This window comes from Bactrocera oleae, chromosome 3 (genome assembly GCF_042242935.1).
Source record: "Bactrocera oleae isolate idBacOlea1 chromosome 3, idBacOlea1, whole genome shotgun sequence".
Lineage (NCBI taxonomy): Eukaryota > Metazoa > Arthropoda > Insecta > Diptera > Tephritidae > Bactrocera > Bactrocera oleae.
The window spans coordinates 69,943,106-69,958,206 of record NC_091537.1 but is presented as its reverse complement, the minus strand read 5'-3'; the positions used below and the strand labels follow the sequence as shown (position 1 = coordinate 69,958,206).

The window sequence follows — 15,101 nt, the reverse complement described above, 5'->3', positions numbered from 1 at the left end:
CAAAACCTTCCTGACCGTCAATCTAGGCTTGGTCACCGTGATTCGACCACGACCGTTTTCTCTTGACGTTGTCGTAAGTGCCCCTTTCATCACCAGGAACTTCATATATGGATCGATTTTGTTGCGACCCAACAGCAATTCGCAGATTTGGTTCATGATGCTTTTTTGGGTTAACTTGTGTTGCATTCATACATCGAGCTTCTTTTTATATTCAGCATTATTTAAATAGTTCCAAATGGTTTTTTTTTGTAATGTTTAGCTCCTGGGCAATCGCAACAGTGCTTACATCACGGTCGGACCCCACGATTTTCATTGTTTTACCGATATTTTCGACAGTTGACCTGAGGTGCATTTTTGACAAAAAAATTACAGAAATGGAATCGACGAAACCAAAATTTCGAGTGATTGCATGTTAAAGTATTAGATTGGCTTGTATCTACGAAAACCTGTAAAATATGGCACATTTTCTCTTTGCTGGTGTCAATCTTTAACGCATGCTCAAGCAATATTCCGTCAAATAATAAGAGTATAGCGTAACCCGATCGCACTTATAAAACACGAAATACAAATTATTAAAGCCATCTATTGGAAAAATAATTGATTGCGTGACCATATATAAGCCATTAATATAGGTAAGTATTTGAACTGTTGTTATCGAAATCATCTAACGGTGGTTTCGTAAAATAAAACATCGAAATGGGGATACAGCTAAGAAATCGTATCGTTAGTAAATGTTAAAGAATCGTTAAAAGTTTTACAGGACTTTCATAAGACAAAGTTTTGAAAATAGTAATAGCGAATGATTTCGTATGCAGAGTGATTTTTATGTCTTTTTTAAGATGTCATAACGCATATATTTGCTAATTAGATTCTATTAATTTCGGTTCAGGTTTCAATTCTATTTTACCTGTGAAACAAACAAGGAGATTCATCCTTCACCACACCAAAAAAACGTCTCACAGCTTCTGTGTGACAGCTAAGCTCATCTGAGCAGACTGTCAACAGACAGCATTTCTCTTCTCACCTCAATTTGTACTTATTATAACCATCGTGTGTAGTTTAAGCTCCAGCATCATCAGAAAAACAAGTCAATTTAATCGATGGCATTAACTAAAATTAATTTAAAAGAGCTAAACGCACATAATTAAAAATAAAATAATATACATATAACGATTCGAGTAAATTGAAAAGGAACGTTTTTTTATTTGCATTTAATGTACATTGAAAAGTCCATTACAAAAATTTAAAACGTAATAATGAATAAATTGCTGATTTATTTCTTGCTGGTGACAGTTCTCATATATAAAGGTACATATTTACTAAATAAGATAACTAATATATAACATTTTCATGAGCGAATATCAAAAATTGCATTGAAACTTTAAAACAGTTTTATTTTGTTTAGTTAAAAAAATTAAAAATATATTTTCATTATATAAGCATAATATGGTTGTGCGCAAGTCAGTAAATACTGTGTACAAAGGGTCGCCCTTCACCACTAATATCTCAACTATGTCGCAGACAATGTGTGCGTGTGTATGTAGGTCAAAGTTTACAACTGCAATTTTGCAAAACAAAAGATTGTTACTGTTGTTGTTTGACAACAACTCAAAATTTTGCACTACTGAAAAATGATATTTTACTCAAATTAAATTACTTAAACGTAGGCGTGTATTTATGAAACACGACTCAATTAAATAAAAAAATAATTATAAAATTTCTAATAATATTTTCTTTGTCATAAATTATTTCCCTTATTTTTTGCATATTCCAGTTATTTCCGTACCAACACAAACGCAAACAGAGGTTCCTCAAGATGACGAAGATGAAGATTGGGACGAAGACGACGATTCGTCTGAGGTAGACGATGATGGACGTGTCTATAAGAATCCTAGAAATTCACCATCCACTGAATGTCCAAGAGATGAGGAGCAGGCAACGCTACTCGGGCAGAAATGTTTAAGAAAATGCTCCTCGGATGAGGACTGTAAGAGTAAAAAGAAGAAGTGCCTATGTGATGGTGTCTGTGGTATGTCCTGTATTAAGCCAGGTAAGCGGTGCCAAAGTTTAAATATTTGAAATAATTGTTTCATAGTCATGCTGCAGATTTAATACCTAAATTGGAAGCGAAAAAATAATCCTTAGAGAGTAGTAATGGAGAAGTAAAAGTAGTAAACTCAACATTATTTTAAAATCTCATGATAAATATACTACATATAGTAATAGAAACTTTTATATTTTTAATAATTACAGATAGAGAATGTCCTGAGCTCGCGCAGCCATCACTGGGCCAAGTTACGGTCGCAGGTAGGCATTTTGGAGCACGTGCTACATATTCTTGTCCCCATGGATATCATGTTGTTGGACTACAGAGTCGTCTATGTCAGGCGGATGGCAATTGGGCCGGCGCTGAACCGGCATGTAAACAGAATAGTAAGTTAAAACGAATACAATTTTAAAATAATGAAAATAATGTCACATTTACACACACAGGCGATTTATTTTATTAAGTTATTATATTTAGGCTATAAAGATATTATTATTTTTGTTTAGATTTTGAAATATTTGTTGAATTATGTTAAATAAATAGGCATTTAAGACCTTAAATATTCCAAAATCAAATGTCATTTCGTAGTATGACACCATTTTTAATATAACCGTTTCTTAATTTTTAGTTCCGATAAAACGAAAATTATGTTGTCAAACTACGAAATGATAGTTCAAGTATTTTAAATTTACAATTATAAGCTTGTTATGCCTGAATCCATACCGAAAATTAAATGTTAAGGCTTACTGCTCTCAAGATGAGTTACGAAATTTAGAAATAATACGGTACACTATCTGTATGTGTTGGTGCAGACATTTTGTAAATAACTGTCATTCAACATCTGAAACAGGTTCTAATTCACCTGACTTTGTAACAATTTAACCTGTAATGCGTTAACAGTAAATATAATATATTGCAATGATATATAGGATTTTATATGTATATAAAATATTGTTTCCTTCTTTAATCAAGATCGAGAAAATATATCTCTACGGATTAATAAAAGCTTTCTTATACGATCTCAACTTTTTTCTAAAATTTTGAAACTAATTTTTGACACCATGATATAACCTTTACATAATAAATCAACACTAAAGTATTTGAATATTACTAAGATTAACTGTAATTTTCAAAAATATACTACTAACTAAGCGAACTATTTCGCCAATTAGCAGCTTTATGCTATTTCAAAACTTGAGGGTACTTGTTTTAAATTATTACTGAGTTCGCTGTCACAGCTGCTTTAATAAGTAAAGTGTCTAAAATATGAAATTCAAATTTTAAACTTTCAGAATCAAGTTGAGTGAAGATATAGGTTGAAAGGTTAGCTTAAATATGTATCTTTAAATGAATAATCTTAAGTTTTATTTTATGATGGTAAATTAGCTCGTCTATTTTGTAGCGAATTATACAAACATTAGTTGGGATACATAGATATTCATAGTTCTAAATATAACCTAAAAATATGCTTATATAATTTTTGAATTTTTTTATTATCTTAAAACTTCAGTTTTAACGAATTTGATATGCTTGCTTCCATTGTTGTTTTTTAGTTTACTGTCTCAAACCACCGCAAATAGAGCATGCACGCCATTCAGCGCTACCCGAACAGGAAACCTTTGATCTGGATTCTACCGTTCAATATCATTGTCATACTGGTTATGTAACAAATGGATTTCCACGTGCCAAATGTCTAGCCATTGATGGTCAGGCCAGCTGGTATGGACCGGATATACAATGCGAACGTAATGTCTACTTTCAGATATTAATTAATTGAACTATTTTAAAAATTAAGCGTAAACTTCTTCACTTTGCAGCAAGATCATGTGGACAGCCGCCAGATCCAGCTTATGGCTGGCATGCTGGTGAATGCTACACTTTCGGTTGTAAAATTAGTTACAACTGTGGCAATACCTATGAGTTGGTGGGTAAACATGAACGCTACTGCCAATCGGATGGCTCCTGGGTGCCAAAGGAACTGCCCACATGTGTCTGTAAGTAAAACAAACCAAAATTTTCATTTAATTTCTTTAATATACAACTTTATTATTTTAATTTGTATTTTTTTATATTAGCGAAAAATGATAATAATACCATCGTGGCAAACAAGTCACTATAAAAAAGCAGTTACAGAAATTCCGAAAATGTCAATAAAGACACGCATATAATACAATGCCAGTTAAAAATGAAAACAAAAAGAAATAATTTGTGCGTTCTTTCAATAAAATAATTTGCAATAATTGTTGCTTGCAGAAAATCTTCAAACTCTAATTGTTGTCAGGTTTAAATGTTCAATTAACAATGTTACAAATAAAGTTACCGCAAATATATACGCATATATAATTAAACGAAACAAAAATGTTGTTTTATTCATAGTTACATTTGGCTAGCAGATAATTTCATTCAAAACTTTCACTTAATTTTCATCTGAATACATTTTCAATTTGCGGTAACTTATTGTTGTTAATAATCATGTGCAACATCGGCAAGAAATTAGAATATCAACGTCAGTCGCAAACATTTTAGATTTGTTGTCATATCCTGAACGGGGTATATTAAGTTTGCCACGAAGTTTGTATCACCCAGAAGGAAACGTCGGAGATCGTATAAAGCATATATGAATGATTAACGTGACGATCTGACTGGATTCAGCCAAGTCCGTATGTTTGTCTGTACGTACGCGAACTAGTCCCCTCAGTTTTTGAGATATCGATATGAACATCATTTGACAAATTATCTTCACGAAATTTGGCATGAATTATGTATTGTCCAATTGCTATAATCTCTGAGCATATTGTTTAGATCGGACCATTATAGCATAAAATTTCAATCCATACTGACCGATGAAGATCAAGTTCTTATAAGGAAAACTTTTTTATTTGACAAGATATCTTCACAAAACTTGACATAGATTATTGTCGAAGACAATGCTAGAATCTTCGAATATATTGGTCATATTAGACCATTGGATAATATAGCTGTCATACAAACTGACAATTTAAAATCAAGTTTTTGTATGGAAAGCTTTTTTATTTGACAAAGTATCTTAACGAAATTTAACATGGATTATTTTCCAAGAATATAGTATATTCTATAGCTTATAATTGCATTCGAAACTGACTTATCAAAATCACGATTCTTCATGAAAGAGCATTTTTCCTTAATAACTTGCCTTGATTGTTGTTTAGATCAAACAACGTGGCTAGAAAGAACTAACAAAAGGTTTTCCATTGGATGCAAATCTTTGGCCGATTACGTATTCAGATTTAGTTACATGCATAGTTAGTAAAAGACATATAGCTGCAGTCGAGACTCATTCCAGTCAGGTCTGTTTGCTCTTTCAACAATAACAATAAATACCTTTTAAGAACTCATCTACTCCGTTTTAATTGGTACGGAAGCCAGAAGTACTTCCGTTCTGGTCATTTATTCCTATGACACAGTCAACTAAATTTTTATAGAAGACATGCTTTTAAACACCGATAAAAAGGACAGTTAACTAGTTTTTGCTGTAGTAAATAGATGTGTAGGTATTGCTTAAAGTAGATTATAGAACTTGCCATATTGTGACGAAAATTGGAGGTGTATTCATGCAATGTAAAGTCTTCAATATTTTTTACCGTTGCATGAGCACAATTAATATCGAAATAATAAATTTTGTATCAATTGAACTTATTGACCTCCACAACCCCTCAACTTATAAGTGTGATTACAATAACTCAATTATCACGTATCTCTTTTTTAAGTGGTCACATCTGTTGTCTGTCCGACACCGGAAAATCCACGAAATGGCAAAGCTACATACACCACCATGGCCTACAACTCAGTGGTAAGTTATGAATGCCGTTACGGTTATACATTAGTAGGAGAAAGTAGTAGTAGATGTGGTGCCGATCGGAAGTGGAGTGGAACCCTGCCAACTTGTAAAGGTATGCATGCCTTATAAAAAATTGAATTTTAGTTATTCATACAAATTTAACCCGGACTCACAAAAAAAACTTTTCGCGTTTAATACAAATCTTTATTATAGCGTTCAAAATTGACATTTTTTGAGCCAACACAAGCCACAGACTAATTCAAGTATCCATACGCTTGTTATAAGCCTCGGCTGGGATGGCCTTTTGCGCCTTCCTAAAATTTTGATTTTTCGCTTTCTGCTCATGTTTGAAACGCCATTCACTAGATTGTTGGATAGTTTCAACGTTATATTCATAAACCCATGTCTCTCACCAGTAATGATGCCTAAAAACTTAACCAAAATGTATTAAGTTGAGAGGTGGATGGACGACTCGCATGAGGCCAGTTATCGTTGACTTCACGAGCTTTACTAAATGCTTTGTGGCACTTAGTGCTACTCCAAGTAGATTCCCAAAGGACTACTCCAACATTTCATTCCGTGGCCCTGAATTCATGTCGAGACACAAAATTTCAAAAAACTCGCGATGAGAAATATTACAGAAATTTGTTAAAAAATCTTTTTAATTAAAATAGAAATATCTTTGATATTTCTCTTTGTCAGAGTAGATATTTTCGATATCGTCCTTTTATATACATATAATATACATTTATTTATAATCACAAACATGTGTAACCTAAAATTAATTATATTTATTCTATGTGATTTAGAAATTAACTGCGGACATCCTGGTGTACTTTATAATGGTTGGATTGAGAACATCGAAGCTGGGACTGGACTTGGGGCGAGCATAATATTCCGCTGTCAACCGGAAATGTTAATACAAGGACATTCGTCCAGTGTTTGCCAAATCGATGGTCGTTGGCGTAATCCATTACCCGAATGCTTAGCACCATGCGTTGTACCATCCATTTCGCAAGGTTATGTAATACCTGTTGAAATCATTACCGATGAAAATGGCACCACCATTATTACGCCCACAACTACACAATCGCCCACAACTTCGAGTAGCGGTGTTGAAAAAGTCAAACATGGCACTGCTTTGGAGGTGAAGTGTGATGAAAACTATGAATTCCCCGTCTCACTACTAAGTCCACCTACATGCAATAACGGTACTTGGAGTATTATACCGCGTTGTGTACCTGCACGTTGTAAAAATATGCCGAGACCACCTAAGCATGGCATGGTGCTCGCACCGAAAACGGAACACGGAATGAAGGCTAGATTTAAGTGTAAAGACGGTTTCAAGCTGATTAGTCCTGAGGGCAAGGATGTCACAGATCCCAATGAATATGTTCTAACATGTTCATTCGGTAATTGGACCGGTGAAACACCACAATGTCAAGAAGTGTTTTGTTCGTTTCCCGGTTATATACCTAACGGCAAGGTATTGCTTGTCGGAAATATGGGCCTCTACGATTATAGACCGTATGTAAAAAAGGTGGGCAAATCAGAAAATTTATAATTATTCTTCTCTCATTGTATATACATACATAAATATTATATCTTTACAGATCGTTAATAACAAACAAATAATGTATGACTGTGATAAAGGTTATGTTCTGGAGATAGGACCACCAGGGGCCACTTGTGTTGGTGGGAAATGGCGACCTCTAGAACTACCGCAATGCTTACTTGGGCAACATCCGAGATTACGTTGGAATCGAAAACGACGTTCTATACAAATGCGTTATTTACGCTCCCAATATTTATCACGTAATAAACGAGATTTGCAACGAAAGCTAGATGAGATAATAAACGGAAACTTTCAACAATCGTTAAAAGCACTCAAACAAAATTCTGGTGAGAAAGCTCATTTGCAATTTAATAATTTAACTGGACATTAGTAAATTGGATGTCTATAAAGGGGCTAGAGTTTTGCTTCTTATAGTGCGGTCGTAAATTATTCGCATATATTAATCCTCCTCTTAATTATTAATTTATCAAGTGAGCGTATTCATAACCTTGACGATTTATTATAGAATTTACACTAAAATTTCCTAAAGAGAAGGGTCTAAAATCCACACAATCCAATTGGATTATCTATAGTTATATCATGGACAAGATAAGTTTGCCACAAAATTAGTAACGCTTAGAAGGAAACGTCGGAGATCCTATGAAGTATGTATGCATATATAAAAGTCGATTCAACCGTGGCCGTCGGGTTGTCATTCTATATCTATCTAAAATTTCGCATACGTCCTTTTCTCCCTAAGAAGTTAATGATTTGTCAGAACCGGCATATCGGAAGACTTTTGCAAACCTCCGAAGAAAAAAGAACTACTTTTACCGTTAGGTAAAACATTCTAGTCGTACAAATCTTTACTTAGTGTTTCAAAATTCGACACGGTAATTTAATTTGCCGAATTTTGTGAGACAAGTTGAACGATTTCAATCGGTTTGTCAATACCATTATAAAAATATGCACTCTGTATATATATAATGAATTCAATTTTGGATGACTACTGTCTGTCTGAGTATCAAATTATCGTGGCTTTTGGATATGCGCGTGACTTGTTTTAAATATCACATATATATATATATATAAGTAGATGTCAAAAATCCAATCATGTTACTCAATTATACATACCATCTGATGAAATTTTACTAGGACTGGTCTATTTAAACTGCAGGCGCAACCCGAATCGATAAAAATATCCTAGACTGGCACAACCTTTTTTTATACATCCTAGTAAAGTAAACGAAAACCGCGTCACAATATTAACTTTGCAAGCCATTTATTGTAATGTGCAACTCTATTTTTTTCAGACATATCCACCTTCCCCAAAACACGTATCAAACGAACTCCTTCTGAGATCGATCAAGCATACTCCAAATATTATCAGAAGATCAAGCAGAAATATCAAAATTACGTCAAAAATTTACTTGGCTACAGCAGATTGCATAACCCGACAGATTTCCGAAATCCAACCAATTTAATACAAGTACAAGATGGACGTTGGTACAATACCTATAGTAATCCCGATCTGGTCACACGTTACAAAGCTACACACAAGTCGCGAACATCGAATAATGATTTCTTAAGTCTAGAAAATGACGAACACGATTTTCTATCACATCGCGTATCTACCAAGATACCTCTACCTAACATCAATCAAAATTCCCGTTATAGTGTACTTGCCAACAAACCGATTGCTAATGAGAATATACTGTACGACAGCAACTCGGCAAGTTATTTCTTTAACAACTTTCGCAATTTGCCAAAAACTCAAAACGAAACCGATTTGATACAACAACTTAAGTCACAAATTGTGCGTCGACGACGCAAGCGCAGCATTAACAGTCCAACGACATTGTCGCCACTTGCACCAGATGATGACACAAATGATCAATTGGAGTCGAAGGAGGGCAGAAAGCGTTTACGTGGACCATGTGAGGATGTTAACTGGGATCAATTCTCCAATATAACGGTGGTTAGACCGGGTAAAGCACCTGGTCGCAATAGTGTTGGTATTATGCTTTATTTAGAATGCAACGCAGGCTTTAAACTAAATATAAAAGGTGAAAATGCGACCGCGCGTTGCATACGTGGCATTTGGAAGCCTGATACGCCTAAATGCCTCTCAGGTAATGTCCAGGAAAGTCATTTACATTAACACCATACAAATTGTTTTATAATAACTAAATGTATTGTAGCACCTTGCCTGGTACCGGCCGTCGAGAATGGTAGATACTTCAAAGTGGAAGCGAACACGAAAACGCTTACCGATAAGCCTACACTAACAGCACTGACAACCTATGAAGAAGTTGAATCAAACGAATTCATAACGCTCGAATGTGACGATGGATTTAATATACAGGTAAGAAAGGTCTCTAAACTAGTTTACTTAACAAAAATTTCGTTTACCATAAGTATTTTATTTTTTAGGGTTCAGCACAGTTGCGTTGCGCTCATGGCAGTTGGTCGGTGAATGCATTTTCCGAATGTGTATCCATACCATGTACACTGCCGACGCTACCTGGCATAATTTACGAGGTAATCGCGTGCCGTCGTCTTTTTTTTGTTGTGATTAACAAGACTTGTATCTCTTGATCTAGGGTGGCTACCGATCCGGACTTACAATTGGTCACGGCAGTACGGTGAGCGCTCATTGCGACCACTCAACAAATGCTATGCCCATTGAAATGAGCTGTAACAAAGGTATCCTAAGTCCACAAAATATACACTGTGAAACGGGCCAACGCAAATCACGCGAGGAATTTCCATCTGAAGCGCATGGCAATGGAAAATCGAATCATGTTATAACGTTAAAAATTGATAATTCCGAATCGGAAGATGCGACAAATGCAACGGAAGAGAATGTGACTGAAGAGTTGAAAATGTGTGGTCCACCGAGCATAGCCGATGGTGCTTTGGTATACAAGTAATTATTAGCTTCTTTTTACAATAACCACACTATTGAGGGGTTAGGGATAGAGACAGTCTACAGCCTCATCCAAACATCAAACATTTATTCTGTTAGTATAGAAAAAGAAATCGAATTTCTTACTTGAAGGCTTTAAAAAAACATACGTATGAGTGTACTTAAAATTTTATACTATAAGTTCTCAACGGGCGACGATGATTCTAGGAATTCATCCTGTCTGCAACAAAATAAAAACTTAACCGGATACGTACATTTATAGCTTAATATTCATTTTTCGCAAATAACATCAACGACAGTGATCCCCAATTTAAAAATGCAGTTTCGAGAATAGTTTGTTTGAAGTTTTATATGCTGACTCACGCTTTTTTCTTCCTTTATTATTTTACCAATTTATTGATATTTTTAAAAGCCTAAAAAGTGGTATATCAAGTCTATGCTGTATGGCGGTCAACAACCGTTCGAATCAGAGTCGTAAATGACGTCTACACCTTTACAAGATGATAACGAAACTTGTCTTTCTATCTAGACCGCACTCCTACCCAATACCCCATGACGTTCCACAGCTTTGACATTTCCCGCCTTTAAAATGTTCCAATGATCTGATATTAAAATGGTCCATTATTCCACAGTTTCGGGCGTAATACTACAACTCCAAAACCGTATTTTTAAATAACTATGAAATATTTTTAAACTATGAAATTTTATTTTCGGTGCGCTTTGTGTTGATGTTTTATTTTAGAAATACTGATTTATCTGATATCGAGGGTGTATACGAAAGCGGCACCGAAATTTTTTTTAATTGCATACCGAGTGCTGCCGGAGAGAGGAATACGTGGAAAATAATATGCGAGAATGGCCAATGGATTGGACGCTCCTACAATTGCGGTAAGTATTATCAAATATTTAAAGTCAAAAAAATTTGTTATTCGAGAATATGATTGTAATATCTCTGCAAATGCTTCAAGTTCATATGTAAGAAACTCCTGGAAATTGCATCCAAACTATCCGTATAAACGGAATATTCCAATATCAAAAAACTTAAAGGAAATCTGAAGACTCTGAATATTTCAATATTCGCAGACAGTATTAAGTATAATTACTATACTTAGTATAAAGTCGTATTAAAAACTATACGTATAGTAATCTTTATTATCGCCTTCAAAATAGGCTTCTGATCCAACACAAACATGTCATTTCTTAATCCAATTTTCCATGCACTCGTTATAAACCTCAGCTGTGGTAGCCTTCTATGCCGTTAGCGAACTTTCGTTTTTTCGGTTTCGGCTCATTTTTGCAGCACCATTCACTAGATTGTTGGACAGGTTAGACACCATATTCATAAACCCACTTCTCTTTACGAGTAATGACCCATTTGATGAATGTAGAATCCTCAGCTATCATCTAATCGACGTCGTTTTTATAAACCATTCAAGTATTTTGGTATGAGACTAGCATTAGCTCATCTCATACCTAAAACTTTAACCAAAATATGTTGAGGCGATCGTAATAGATGTTGAAATCCTCTGATATCTCGTATCTTAACAAATGAAATGTCAACACGAAGATTTTCAAAAATGGTTTCTTTAAGTTTTTCCATGTTATCGTCTTATCAAAGGCAAAGTCGTCCATCCAAATCGTATTAGACAAGTTTTTGATGACTTCACGACCTTCACTGAATGCTTTGTGCCACTCAAATACTGGTGCTCGTAGTGAAAGTAGACTCCGCAAAACATTTCTGCAACATTTTCAATAAATCCTTGAATATAAAAAAAGATTGTACCAATCTAAGAAAAAATTTTATTGATGCGGTTTGTGTGAAGTCCCGATCAAATTTGATGGTATATTATCCTAAAGTGAAAATATGACCCAGATATCCGGATGGTAACGAACGCTGATGGTCTTAGCCTTGGGTAAACATTTCGTAATAAAATTATAAGAAAATTCTTAACATATGAAATGCATAGATTTTTCTCTTCACTCTTTGCAGCGAATGGAACATGCTTGTTCAAAAACAATGAACCAAATGTGGTTAGTTTTTATAATGATCTCGAAATACGGGAAGATGTAGTGGAATTTCCACCAGGTGCCACAATAATATCACGGTAAGTATAAGCGGGACTTTGGATTATAAATATCTGTATAAATTGATGTCCAAGGAGATCTAACGGTTGGGCACTTCGTCCACCTAAATTATTTTAACGAGCTCACAAAGAGTTTTATCAAAAATGCTTCCACTTCCGTATAGATGTGTGGACATAGGAAAGTTTTCAATGGTTGGCAGCAATGAACGAACTTGTATACACTCCGAATGGACAGGCAATAAGCCAACTTGCTATGGATTGAATCAGGAAAACGACTATGCAAGTAAGAAACTAAAAAAAAATAGTTGGTGTTTTTTATTTTTTTGTAAACATCTCCCAAAAAGTGGAAAAGGCGCCAACAATATTATTTAGACATCAAAATGGGCCGATAGCGCAGAGTAATGATGGAAAGCTGATTGTCTATCCGGGTACAACGTTACACATGGAATGTCTTTGGATGAGACGATTTGGCAATCCCAAGTGGAATGTGAGCCATGAATTTAGGTAAATATGAGACAACTAAGATTCAACATATGTATGTACATACGTAAACACTGATTTTTATTTTTTTCAGAAATTACTCTGAGGGTTGGGTCACCGAGGCTGATGCGGGACGCGATGCAACACTAGAATACCGTTTAACCATATTTAATGCAATTGATGAAGATACCGGTGTTTATTCCTGTCAAACTCCGGCTAGACATGAACACTCTGTAGAAGTGGTCGTTAAAGCCATAAATTGTCCAGAAATACCACAACGACGTGGTCTTATTGTAAATACGAATGACACCAAATTAAGTACACGCGCTTTGCTCTCGTGTGCAAATGGAAATTCATTGATTGGCGCTTCAGAACTATTTTGTCTGCCCAGCGGCAATTGGAGTGCGCCACTACCAGTTTGCGAGAGTGTCGAATGCGGTGATATTCCTTTGCCGAATAATATCAGTTCGCCGCGTGTTGCGGTTTTATCGCGTGAAGTTGGTGGTAGAGCAGCATTTTCTTGCGCTTCTGGCTATGGTTTGCGTGGCCCCGCCGAGGCTATATGCTTACCGACCGGCGAATGGGCTACGCCCTTTCCAACATGTGTTGAAGTACAATGTGAAAATCCCGGCGCACCACTTAATGGCTATGCACAAGGTTCAACGCCATACCGCGCAGGGGATGTTGTTCAATTCAATTGTAATCCAGAGTACATGATGCAAGGGCAACCGATAATAGCATGTCAGGATAATGGACGCTGGTCGAGCGGATTGCCGAAATGTGTACAAGCTTGTTCATATCCTGGTATTTTACACTTTTCGCACTTGGATGTTGTAAATATCAGTTAATCGAATTTAATTTCTTTAACAGGCACGGCTATCAGCGGTCGTATGTCATCTGTCAAATTTTATTATGCAATTGGTGAGAGTATTACATTTACCTGCGACGCTGGTCTTGAATTACGTGGTGCTAAAGTCCTTAAATGTTTAAAAAATGGAAAGTGGTCGAATGCTATACCAACATGTGTCACTGCGGATCAAGTGAACAAACATCAGAATATAATGGGTTAATGTGAAAAAAAATGTAAAATTACTGTATATCTATAGAGAATATACAATTTTTCGATTCCTTCCGAATGGAAATTAAAAACATGTCGATTGGATTGTAACGCATAGCGCTTTTAATAAAAGTAATAATATATTATAATTAAAAGTAAATAAATTAATTAAAAAAATTAATAATTTCTTTTGAATTTCGGTATTGCTTTTAACGATAATTCGAAATTAATTAGTTTTCAAAAACAATACTTAAAAGCTCAGTATTTTTAATAAACGCATTGACTGCGCTGAACGTCTTTGTTTTATCGCTTACTCGTGATATCACAAATAATCTAATGGTAATTAATCACCACCTAAACTTAAAGATAGTGAAGCAAAGTGCGTTAAATGTTTTTAATTTAATTGATGTGAAACAACTTTTTTAGGGGTTTCTTTTTCGTCTTGAATGAACGTCTTACATCATTTCAAAAATTTAAAGCGTTTTCCCAACGACTCACGTTGTAAAAGTCGTTACCCCTCATATATATGGTATATAACTTTAAAACTACTGCACCGATTGTTTTGAAATTTTGAGCAATATTTTTATACATAATTTACTAGATAACTTGTTAATATTTTAAATTTCAAAGTAACACATTAACCGCTTTCATAAAAAAATCGTGTTTTTCCCTTCAGTGCTTCAAAAAAATTAAGGATTGAAGTTTAGAAAAACCCCCTTAAGCCTTACCTGAGCAAAGCGATTATCTGACGATATAATTTTGATTTTTTTATTTCCGATATTTCAGCACCGCAATTCAACGCTTCAGAGTAATTGCTGCCATTGCCGTATTTTTTAAATATTTGTCCATGAATATTTAACAGACAATTCTTTAAATATCATACTATAACGTAGCATGAGTTTTCAAAAATAGATTTTAATTGTTTTACACTAATTAACCCTATTTATACCATCAATCCCAACTCAAAAAGTCAACTTCCGGAATTTTTAAAAATAATATTATATGTATTTCCGGAGTATATAGATATCATTTAGTTAGTTAGACAAACTATCTTAGTACTATTAATAACTTTAATAATGTTTATTTTAAATGAAAAAGCAAATAATATAGCAATGAAAATGCAAACTTTTAG

At 34.7% G+C, this 15,101-nt stretch overlaps 1 protein-coding gene across 3 annotated transcripts; it reads left to right on the top strand.

Moving 5' to 3' along the window:
* The first annotated feature begins 1,026 nt into the window (after window positions 1-1,026).
* On the top strand, window positions 1,027-14,153 carry Hasp (Hig-anchoring scaffold protein). Of its 3 annotated transcripts, none has more exons than XM_014233634.3 (18): window positions 1,027-1,308; window positions 1,775-2,050; window positions 2,254-2,433; window positions 3,601-3,792; window positions 3,865-4,041; window positions 5,794-5,976; window positions 6,674-7,404; window positions 7,478-7,766; window positions 8,733-9,551; window positions 9,621-9,784; window positions 9,853-9,960; window positions 10,023-10,348; window positions 11,091-11,236; window positions 12,339-12,453; window positions 12,597-12,715; window positions 12,777-12,936; window positions 13,007-13,716; window positions 13,783-14,153. In XM_014233634.3, the coding sequence occupies exons 1-18, from the start codon at window positions 1,257-1,259 to the stop codon at window positions 13,980-13,982; spliced, it is 4,947 nt and encodes a 1,648-aa protein (XP_014089109.2). In that variant the 5' UTR covers window positions 1,027-1,256; the 3' UTR covers window positions 13,983-14,153. The 3 variants fall into 3 exon arrangements, with proteins under 3 accessions (XP_014089109.2, XP_014089099.2, XP_014089119.1); XM_014233624.3 differs by having other exon boundaries at window positions 8,733-9,566; XM_014233644.3 differs by lacking the exons at window positions 5,794-5,976; window positions 6,674-7,404; window positions 7,478-7,766; ... (8 more) ...; window positions 13,007-13,716; window positions 13,783-14,153 and adding an exon at window positions 4,123-4,406 and having other exon boundaries at window positions 1,049-1,308.
* Window positions 14,154-15,101: the final 948 nt, after the last annotated feature.

What these genes read in the sequence shown, in the direction of transcription:
- Hasp (XM_014233624.3), top strand. Translation starts at nt 1,257, where the DNA reads ATGAATAAATTGCTGATTTATTTCTTGCTGGTGACAGTTCTCATATAT. An exon ending in CTCAGGTAATGTCCAGGAAA is followed by an intron (nt 9,567 to 9,620) that starts GTCATTTACATT and finishes AATGTATTGTAG; the next exon opens with CACCTTGCCTGGTACCGGCC. An exon ending in GATGGTGCTTTGGTATACAA is followed by an intron (nt 10,349 to 11,090) that starts GTAATTATTAGC and finishes GTTTTATTTTAG; the next exon opens with AAATACTGATTTATCTGATA.